Source organism: Nerophis lumbriciformis, linkage group LG05 (genome assembly GCF_033978685.3).
Source record: "Nerophis lumbriciformis linkage group LG05, RoL_Nlum_v2.1, whole genome shotgun sequence".
In the NCBI taxonomy this organism is placed as follows: Eukaryota; Metazoa; Chordata; class Actinopteri; order Syngnathiformes; family Syngnathidae; genus Nerophis; species Nerophis lumbriciformis.
The window spans coordinates 54275320-54286057 of NC_084552.2; the positions used below are offsets into that span (position 1 = coordinate 54275320).

The 10738-nt window shown below is 45.9% G+C and overlaps 2 protein-coding genes across 2 annotated transcripts; one reads left to right on the top strand and one right to left on the bottom strand.

Moving 5' to 3' along the window:
- Window positions 1-3908: 3908 nt before the first annotated feature.
- Window positions 3909-7568, bottom strand: LOC133606100 (ADP-ribosylation factor 4). Its single transcript, XM_061959668.2, has 6 exons — window positions 7232-7568; window positions 6872-6952; window positions 6691-6800; window positions 4622-4693; window positions 4430-4555; window positions 3909-4362 (listed from the first exon to the last, which is right to left on the bottom strand). The coding sequence occupies exons 1-6, from the start codon at window positions 7296-7298 to the stop codon at window positions 4276-4278; spliced, it is 543 nt and encodes a 180-aa protein (XP_061815652.1). The 5' UTR covers window positions 7299-7568; the 3' UTR covers window positions 3909-4275.
- A 106-nt stretch (window positions 7569-7674) lies between these two features.
- On the top strand, window positions 7675-10663 carry gcc1 (GRIP and coiled-coil domain containing 1). The gene is made up of 3 exons (XM_061959666.1): window positions 7675-7810; window positions 8091-9131; window positions 9237-10663. Exons 2-3 carry the CDS (start codon window positions 8169-8171, stop codon window positions 10500-10502), a joined length of 2229 nt encoding a protein of 742 aa, XP_061815650.1. The 5' UTR covers window positions 7675-7810; window positions 8091-8168; the 3' UTR covers window positions 10503-10663.
- The last annotated feature ends 75 nt before the right edge of the window (window positions 10664-10738 follow it).

Here is a 10738-nt window from a genome sequence, read left to right on the forward strand (position 1 = left end):
TGAGATCCAGGGTCAATGCAGCCGTCTACCAGCAAGTTTTAGAGCACTTCATGCTTCCTGCTGCTGACCTGCTCTATGGAGATGGAGATTTCAAGTTCCAACAGGACTTGGCGCCTGCACACAGCGCAAAATCTACCCGTGCCTGGTTTACGGACCATGGTATTTCTGTTCTAAATTGGCCCGCCAACTCCCCTGACCTTAGCCCCATAGAAAATCTGTGGGGTATTGTGAAAAGGAAGATGCAGAATGCCAGACCCAAAAACGCAGAAGAGTTGAAGGCCACTATCAGAGCAACCTGGGCTCTCATAACACCTGAGCAGTGCCAGAAACTCATCGACTCCATGCCACGCCGCATTAACGCAGTAATTGAGGCAAAAGGAGCTCCAACCAAGTATTGAGTATTGTACATGCTCATATTTTTCATTTTCATACTTTTCAGTTGGCCAACATTTCTAAAAATCCCTTTTTTGTATTAGCCTTAAGTAATATTCTAATTTTGTGACACACGGAATTTTGGATTTTCATTTGTTGCCACTTCAAATCATCAAAATTAAATGAAATAAACATTTGAATGCATCAGTCTGTGTGCAATGAATAAATATAATGTACAAGTTACACCTTTTGAATGCAATTACTGAAATAAATCAAGTTTTTCAAAATATTCTAATTTACTGGCTTTTACCTGTGTATACACTCTAGGGATGGGTACTGAATTTGCAACTTTTATAAGCACAGACCGAATTCTGTCGGTACTATCAGATATCGATTCACGTACAATCAAACGGTGCCATCTTGCGATACTTTTGTTGCACGTAATGTCCAGTTGCAGACTAAACACCGGCTCACATAAACAACCACTTATGCAGCACTCAGCCAAACTCCCTCCATGTTGCTGTTTTCAACACCAACAAAGCAAGTATGCTTGGTAGAAATGTAAGGCTCCCCTTTTCCAAAATACACTAGCTCGATGCTAATTAGGGCCCGCAATGGCCCATTGCAAAAGGACTCCCGAAGGGAGTCCTTATGCAATGGGACATAAGGACCTATTGTTTTTCGATCGTTTTATTCTTTCTTATTATTATTATTCTTCCGCAGCTTTGCGCACTACTTTGACCCCCTTAACATGCTTCAAAACTCACCAAATTTTACACACACATCAGTAATATACGACAAAACTTTTTATCAAAAAAACCAAACCTCAAAACTCAAAATTGCGCTCTAGCGCCCCCTAGGAAAAAAAAAACGACTGCCTGTAACTCCCACTAGGAAGGTCGGAAAAACATGAAACAAAATCCTCTATGTAGGTCTGACTTAGACCTAGTTCTCATAATTGTACATCCTCGGGCTAAAATCAACAGGAAGTTGGCAATTCCCCCTTCAAGACAAAAAAGTACTAAAAACAGTCACTTTTGCCTCTTTGCGCTGTAATATGACCCCCTTAACATGCTTCAAAACTCACCAGACTGAACACACACATCAGGACTGGCAGAAATTGTGATCTAATAAAAAAACCTAACCCCAAATCTCAAAATTGTGCTCTTGAGCAATTTTTTAATAAAACGCACAAAAAACTGCTCCTCGGATGAAAAAACTGACTTAACTGCCTGTAACTCCCACTGGAAAGGTCGAAGAGACATGAAACCTCAATGTAGGTCTCACTTACACCTACATTTCATAAATTGACAACCCCCAGCAAAAATCAACAGGAAGTTTGCTATTCCCCCTTCAAAACAATTTTTTTTAAAAAACCGGTCACCTTCCTTCAAAAACGAACTCCTCTGAGCGCGTTTGTCGTTTCGCCTTCAAACTAACACAGGAGAGACATTGAACCCTTGTGATTACAACAACAGAAGCGCTTTTTAATTAACTGCTCCGGTTTTGATTTTATGACCCTTCAAAGGCACGCTGCGCTGATGCTCCTGCGGTGCTGTTTTTTTAAGATGGCTGCTTAAAAGCAGGAAGCACCAACGTGCCCACACAATGCAGACAAGGTAGGTACACTAGACAAAAGTCTTGGGACACTTCAGACTAAATGTAGACAAAAGTATTGGGACACTTAGGACTAGCACCTGCCAAATACGCGGGCCCGACCAACGCTGCTTGCAGCTTTAATTTACATTGGATTTGCCATAGGCAGGCTACTATTAGCGTTAACGACTTGACAGTGATTTCAAAACCTCCACATTTGGTAATGAAAACTACAACTCAGGGGAAAGTGACAAACAGCCGGTGCTTAATAAGTACAATACTTAGTGTACAAACACTTTGTAGGGCACAACATAACACATTTATCTTTGTGGAAAAAGCTACTTCTTAGATAACATACCTTAAGATAGCTCATATGGTACTGCAATCTACTGTCTTGGAAGTGCAAATGACTTAAATGTTATCAGAAAACAAGGTAGCACTGGACAGCATAGTTATAATCAGAGGTGGGTAGTAATGCGCTACATTTACTCCGTTACATCTACTTGAGTAACTTTTGGGATAAATTGTACTTCTAAGAGTAGTTTTAATGCAACATACTTTTACTTTTACTTAAGTATATTTATAGAGAAGGAACGCTACTTTTACTCCGCTACTTTTATCTACATTCAGCTCGCTACTCGCTACTAATTTTTATCGATCTGTTAATGCACGCTTTGTTTGTTTTGGTCTGTCAGACAGACCTTCAAAGTGCCTGCCTTACTGGTGACGTTTCACTTCGTTCCACCAATCAGATGCAGTCACTGGTGACGTTGGACCAATCAAACAGAGCCAGGTGGTCACATGACCTGACTTAAACAAGTTGAAAAACTTATTGGGGTGTTACCATTTAGTGGTCAATTGTACGGAATATGTACTGTACTGTGCAATCTAATAATAAAAGTTCAAATCAATCAATCAAAAGTGTGAAGGAAAAAAGATACTTGTTTTATTTCAACCGTACCGTCAAAAGCCTCAAGACTGACCGCACATGAGGACGTTCCTGTCTTCACAATAAAAGTGCCGCGCCATCGCGCCTGCGCTTTCAAAATAAGAGTCTCCGAAAGCCAGCGTAAACAAGCTAGCAAGCTACGGAGTTTGACACCAATATATTTCTTGTAAAGTGTATAAAAATGAATATGGAAGCTGGACAAATAGGATGCCAAAAACCCACCACTTTCATGTGGTATTAGACAGAAAGGAGGAACTTTTCTTCTCCTCCATTTGAAAACGTGGACGTTATCATCACGACTGTCTGATTACAATCAACGCAAGTCATCAGAATCAGGTAATACACCAACTTATATTCTAGTCTTCATTAAAGAAAGGAATCTATATGTTAAACATGCATGTATATTCATTAAAACACCTTTAACATGTAAACAAAAACAGCAAAATAAATACTTATAAATTATATACTGTATATATCAATGTATATGTATGTATGTATGTATGTATGTATATATATATATGATATGAGTGTGTATGTTACTCATCAGTTACTCAGTACTTGAGTAGTTTTTTCACAACATACTTTTTACTTTTACTCAAGTAAATATTTGGGTGACTACTCATTACTTTTACTTGAGTAATAAATCTCTAAAGTAACAGTACTCTTACTTGAGTACAATTTCTGGCTACTCTACCCACCTCTGGTTATAATCATCTAATTTATTTATATTACATAAAAATACACTTCGATTATTAAACAATTAACATTTAATAACACACAAACGCATCAAAAATTGTTACCGTATTGGTTTAAATGGGAACAGAACCCATGCCTAATGTACACACCCACTGCTCCTCAAATTCCCAATTCTGTTGATGACGACCCAAGAAAACGTTACAAAGCGGTACAAAATTGGATGGACGGATATGGTCACATGACTCACCTTTTTTCCAACACAAAAAATTAATTATGCCCTGAAAGAATACACAGATTTATTGAAGAAAAACACCTTTATTGCATCACCTGCTGCTTTTCCACATAGATTGACAACAAGACTTTCAGGGTCCTCACATGACCAGCTGCAAGACTTGCTACCCGCACAGTCACCTGGCTTAAGCCCCGTCCCTTTTCCTTTAACACCCAGTCACATGATCCGGAGTAAAAACATGCGTTAAAATAAAACAAGAAGAACTGAACACGAGGCTCAAGGGAGTCCGTGACACCGCCTCCGACTGACACATTTATAATTTAGAAAAAGAGGAAAGGATCAGTCCTGTGAGATGCTCCGTGTCCTTGTCTGTACATGATGACGTCGCGCCGACATCTGTGCCGCCGCTTCCTGTCTCGCGTCCGGTGGTCTAGCTCTTCGCCAGCTCGTTGGACAGCCAGTCGAGGCCCTCGTACAGACCCGTGCCCTGAGTGGCACAGGTGGGCTGCATGTGCCACTGAGCAGAAAGGAGGGGTTAGCAACTGTTAGCGAGTCAGAGGTACTGATGACTCAGCGATACATACGGTCCGGCTGCGCAGGTTGTTGAGACCCAGCTTGTCTGTGAGTTCGCTGATGGCGAGCGCGTTGGGAAGGTCCTGTTTGTTGGCGAACACCAGAAGCACAGCATCCCTCAGCTCGTCCTCCTGGATCTGTAGACGCAATCAACAGATGATGACATCACTGGTTTCTACTTACCGAACAGGCGCGTCACAAACCATCTTGGAGAGTTCATCTGCCGACTCAGCAACACGCTCCCTGTCGTTACTGTCCACAACAAAGATCAGACCCTGGAGGTAAAGAGTACACATTAGAGATGCGCGGATAGGCAATTATTTCATCCGCAACCGCGTCAGAAAGTCGTCAACCATCCGCCATCCACCCGATGTAACGTTTGATCAGAACTGCATCCGCCCACCATCCGCCCGTTGTTATATATCTAATATTAATAAAAAAATTTTAAAAAAGGGTGAAAACTACGCGAATTGCACCTTGTGCAGACAAGATTTTTCGATCGGACACGGAGGAATTAGCGATGTAAAAGACCACGTTGGGACAAAAAAACACAAGTCTAATGCCGTTGCTAGCGATACAAGTGGAAAACTTTCAACGTTTTTCGTCGCCCAAACAGATTCTTTGGATGTGATAAATGCCGAAGTTTTATTTACGGAGGCAATAATTGAGCATGGACTTCCAATCGCACTGGCTGATCACATGGGACAGTTAATAATGTAATGCAACCTTTAAAAATCATTACGCGGTGATCGCGATCCCAAAAATAAACTTTTCTTGCATGATAATGTCCAGAAAAATTCGCTTTATATTACTATAGAGTCCTTTTAACGAATGAGTTTGATGGTTTATCACAAACCTTAAATGAAAGAAGTCCTTTGTTCTCCTGCACCATGCATGCGCAATCCTGTCGGCTGTATTTCACAGCACGACATAGTGTAAAAAGTGTTTATACTATTTATACTTTCAATTAACAAATTGAAGTCTTGTGAAAGGTTGACAGGATAACTGGCATTAACTGTCAAAATAATTTCAAACTATTGAAGTTAGCTTACAGAATAAACATGTCAATCAACCCATATGATTTTTGCTGTAATATTTTTGTTTTGAAAAGTCACTGTGACTGATAGAAAAGTGATGGTTTTAGCAACATTTTAACCTGTCTGAATGCTAATAGTCATTTTGCGTCGGGGGGCGAAGCCCTGAACCCTCCACCAGGACTTTGTCCTGGACCTACCGGGGCCTGCGGCCCTTGGACCCTGGCTACTAGGTTTTTCTGATTTAAAAGTTGGCAGGTATGGTGAGGTTATAAAGCTTTTGCCTGTTAAAGAAAGGAGACTGATCCAATGCACAGACATTCGCGTGCCACGCTGTCACGACCCAGACGCACACCAGTGCGCAATCATATGGGAGCCGCGCTGAGCGCACCTCCAAGCGCGTCTCGCTGCCGGCGACGGCCAGGTATATGGGCCCACGCTCCAGCGCCATCAATTTTCAGGGCTAGTTGATTCGGCAGGTGGGTTGTTACACACTCCTTAGCGGGTTCCAACTTCCATGGCCACCGTCCTGCTCTCTATATCAACCAGGGTGAGCCCCACCCCTTTCATGAGCGCACTACGCGCGGAGTGACCCCTGTTACGCGCCCCCGGCAACAGGGGTGGCAAGCAGGTAAGCTGCGCGGGCGGAGCGCGCGGAGTGACCCATGTTACGAGCCCCCGGCCACGGGGGTGGCGGGCAGGTAAGCTGCTTACCTGCTGCGCGTGACGCCGGCCGCGGCGAAAGCGGACGAGGCGGGGTGTCGGTGCGGTGGGCGCGGTAGTGACCCTGGACGTGCGTCGGGCCCTTCTCGCGGATCGCCTCAGCTACGGCTCCCGGTGGGGCCCTCTCGGGGGAAGGGGCCTCGGTCCCGGACCCCGGCGAGGCGTCCCTTCTCCGCTCCGTAAAAGTGTCCATCTCTTCTTTTTTTTTCTTCTGTTGTGGCATATGCAGCAGGTGCCTGCTCGTTTTTCGTATGTGGGTAACAACATTTAACTATGTATATATATTTCCGAATTGGTTTAACTGCCACCCGCCAAAAAAAAAAAAAAAAAAAAAAAATTGATCCGCCCGACCCGACCCGCGAGCGGATAAAATCTTAGTTTTTTTAATTTCATCCGCCCGATCCGCGGATAATCCGCGGACTCCGCGGTTGTGTCCGCAAACCGCGCATCTCTAGTACACATCAGTCTTCTTATCCTCATTTTTTTGTGCAGTTTGTGTGCTGGTCGTGTGTTACCTGCGTGTTCTGGAAGTAGTGTCTCCACAGAGGTCGGATCTTGTCCTGACCGCCGACATCCCAAACTGTGAAGCAGATGTTCCTGTACTCCACAGTCTCCACGTTGAAACCTTCGCACACGCATTGGAAAAAAAACGTTGTTTTTAAGGGGTCCGCTGAACTTAACAGACGGCGTCCTTACCGATGGTCGGGATGGTGGTGACAATCTCCCCAAGCTTGAGTTTGTACAAAATGGTTGTTTTGCCAGCTGCATCCAGGCCAACTGTCACACAACAACAACAACAACAACAACAAAACAATGAATGCGTCGTTGCGCAACACTTCAACGAGGAAACAACTGAAACATCATCCAGTGAATGGATTCTGACAGCAAACTAATCTGCAGTCGTTAGCGGTGCCAAACAACCGCTTATTTAAATAAAAAAAATATAACATTTAATGTTTTATTTGGTGATGACAATGCTCAACTGCCGGGTTCGATACGTTAGCAGCTGGTTAGCTTAGCAGCCCATTAGTTAGCCTAGCCTCGCCTCGCGCTCACCCATCAGTATCCGCATCTGCTTCTTTCCGAAGAACTTCGCAAACAACGTGGACATCGTCAGACCCATTTCGACTAAAGCTTCCCGGTTTGACAGCAGCAGAGGAAAAGAAGCGGAGTCCCGGGAGATGAGCGAGGATCAGCAGCGGAATTGGGCGCAGCTCACTCTGTGCCACGTCCAGGCCAACGCGGAACAAATGACGTCACCGAGCGGTGGGACAACTTGTACGTTCAACTACCCTCGGAAACATCGGAGATTCGAGTACTTCACCAAAAAAGGAATACATTTGTATGTTAATAATGACATTGTGCATATAATTTAATAAATAATTATTTAGAACTTAATTTTAGTCATAGTATTATTGTTCTTGTGTCACTTAGCAAACAAACATTCTTTGACGCATTTTAACGTCCTGAAAACGTGAATGCATCGACAGCACCACCTACTTCACTTCCGGTTTAAACCAACATGGCGACAATTGGTTCGGCGACGCTTCCAAATATCAGGGAGTTGTTTTTACGGTTAAATAACTCAATTCCGGGAAGTTGAGTGGACGTTAAAATGGAAATGCCATTCTGAAGGTAAGACCTGGGTTAACCGAGGTATCATTGCTGGTGGTGACTGTAAATGTTCAACTCCACAAGAAGTATGTAGTATAAATACATGATATATATAGTCTGCATGTGTTTTCACTACATGTTTCTTTATGTTTTAAACAACGCTACAGTGACACAACTGATCATCACCATTAATTACATAGTGGGGCATTTGATGATAGTTGGACCTTAGCTTTGTGTGTTTTTGATCAATGACCCTTGCTATAAGTTTGAGAAAATAACGTTTCAACATCGCCTTCCACAGTTTCAAGTCCACTTCCAATGGAAGCTCTCAAATAGTTGAGGCATGCTGGCTCCAGTCTGATCCAAGAACACGAAAGTTATGGAAAAGTTTGGGATGAGTTTTGGGGGCGGTCCCAGCCGGAAAGAGCTTCTAGAAGTTATTGAGAGCCAGAAGAAGCAGCTGGTTCAGTACCAAACCCGCTTCAAGGATGTTGTCTGTGCATACAAGAGTCTGTTGAAGGAAAAGGACGCCCTTGAGGCCAGTCTGAAGGTCTTGAGCGTGTCCCAAGATGTTAATCAGAACCAGGAGTCTTTGGACGGGGCGTTGGTCTTAGAGGAGTATTGTAAAAACGTATCCGGTGACGCTCCAGAGCCCGGTAAAGAAGTGCTAGAGGAAGACGTGGCAGAACCAGGAGTTCTGACCAGGTCAGAAGCACAGTCTGTTGACAGTGGCAGCTTGGTGGTGGATCAGCACCAGGCCACACACACTGACAATGGGGAGGTGGAGCGCCGAGTCATCCAGCTCAAGAACCAGTTGAGCACACTCACCAGTGCCTTAGCCACAGTGACGCAGGAGAAGTCGCGCATGGAGGCCAGCTTTCAGGCTGACAAACGCCAACTGAAGCAGGAGGTGGACGAACTTCAGGACCGCCTTACTGCTGTGACAACGCAGCAGGAGGCGGAGCTCCGTGGCCTCCAGCAGCAGTTGGCGGAGAGCCGTGTTCGTGTGATAATGCAGCAGCACGAGCGAGAGCAAGAGCAGAGCGACCAGTTGCAGCAGCTGCAGGAACTACAGAAGATCCTGCAGCAGGAGCGAGACCTGCGACAAGACACTGAGCTCCGCCTCCACGAGGCCAACACGTCCTCGCATGCTGTGGACCGCGAGTCTGAATTTATGGTCCACCTGAAACAGATGAGAGAGGAGAGCGATGATCTGAGGAAAAAGTTGCATGCAGCCAAGGAGGAACAGGAGAAACCAGATCCCAGACTGGAGCAGCTGCAACAGGAGCTGAGCGAGCTGGAGAAGCGTCTCCAGGACCAGATACACCATGACACCCACAAGGTGAGTCCAAATTGAAATTGGTTTAGGTTTTAGATCCTGGTGTAAATGTAGATGTAGACATGTGATCATCTGTTTTACACGTTAGCTGTGTGTGTGTACGTACAGGCAAGTCAAGAGGAGGAGCGCACTCGTGAGCGTGCCCACGGCGCAGAGCTGCGGATGGCCGGTCTGGAGCAGCGCGTGTCGGAGCTGTCGGATCTTCTTGGTTCTTGTGAGAAGGCACGCCAGCGAGACCAGCAGGCGGCCCAGAAGCTTCGAGAACGGATTGTGCAGCTGGACACAGAGAACAAAACGCTCGCCATCGCTGCCTCCAGTAGGTCAGTGTACGACTCCAGCCTGGACGACTCCCAGCTGGATGTGACAGCACTGAAAGAGAAACTGGAGAGGGTGAAGAAGTTACTGCTGGCGGCTCAAAGGAATCCACACCAGACGCTCAACACCAAGACTGATGGCGAGGCGGAACCTGGCGAAGACGCCGCCGTGTACCAGCAAGAGCTTCGGCAGCTGAAGGATGAGTTTGAGCGTTACAAGAACAGAGCACATGTGACGTCCAAGAGCAAAAACGCCAAAGATGGCTGCCAGGCCCGAGAGCTGGAGGAAGTCCGCGAGCAACTGGTGGACCTGAGGGAGAAGTACATCAACCTGCGCATTGAGAGCGACAAGGCTGCCGCCGCACACCGCCAACAACTAGACCAACACCAGCAGCATGTGGCGGCGCTGCTGCATGGCCACAGACAGGAAGTGGAACGTAACGAGATGGTGTACCGTGAATCGCTGCTCAGTCTGGAGGCAGAGCTACACAAACAGAGGGAGAGAACGATGGCGCTGCTAGGCGAAAAAGACCAGGAGTTGGAGCGTTTAAGAGCCGCGGCGCTGACCCACGCCTCCCTCGTACAAAGTACAGGCGTCGCCAGCAAGTTCGAGGAGAACGGTTATGCAGACGAGGGCGAGACGGACGCTATCGGCCATGCACTGTGGCGCGCCATGCCCACTGAGCCCACACTGCTGCTCTACGCTGAGCAGTTTGCCAGAAAGGAAGTGGAGGCTGGCTCCCTCAGGCGGCAGAAGTGCCAGCTGGAGGAGGACATCCACCAGTTGCACGCCAAAATTCTGGCCAACGCCGAACGCCACGACGAGGAGAGTCACAAGCTCCAAGCACAGCTGGACAAATTGGTCCGTGACCAGAAGCGTGAGGGTTCCAACATGGAGTACCTGAAGAACGTCATCTTTAAGTTCCTGACCCTGCAGGACACCAGCGGGAGGCAGCAGACGCTCAACGCCATCCTCAGCATCCTTCATTTCAGTGCACAGGAAAAACATTCTGTCCTGAAGCAGCAGGGGGCGTCGTGGTGGAACAGCAACAGGAGATGACATCATCACAAACATAGAAGGTGACTAGCTGTAAAGCTGACTGAAGCACCGGGGATGCAATTCCACTTCATGTCAAAAGTGACGTGTATATTGTGTTAATCTGATTCAATGTTTTAAGAACTACCAAACATTCCAATAAATCTTTATGTCTCAAAGATGAAGATTGACTGTTTTATTATGTGTAATCGTTTTCTCACATGGCTTTTAAACTTGATTTGGGCATTTACTAAAATGGG

Coding starts and splice junctions, on each gene's coding strand:
- gcc1 (XM_061959666.1), top strand. CDS start 8,169: ATGGAAAAGTTTGGGATGAGTTTTGGGGGCGGTCCCAGCCGGAAAGAG. Junction 9,132..9,236: donor TACACCATGACACCCACAAG/GTGAGTCCAAAT, acceptor GTGTACGTACAG/GCAAGTCAAGAGGAGGAGCG.
- LOC133606100 (XM_061959668.2), bottom strand. CDS start 7,298: ATGGGTCTGACGATGTCCACGTTGTTTGCGAAGTTCTTCGGAAAGAAG. Junction 4,694..6,690: donor ACTACTTCCAGAACACGCAG/GTAACACACGAC, acceptor CTTTACCTCCAG/GGTCTGATCTTTGTTGTGGA. Junction 4,556..4,621: donor CAGATGAACTCTCCAAGATG/GTTTGTGACGCG, acceptor TTGCGTCTACAG/ATCCAGGAGGACGAGCTGAG.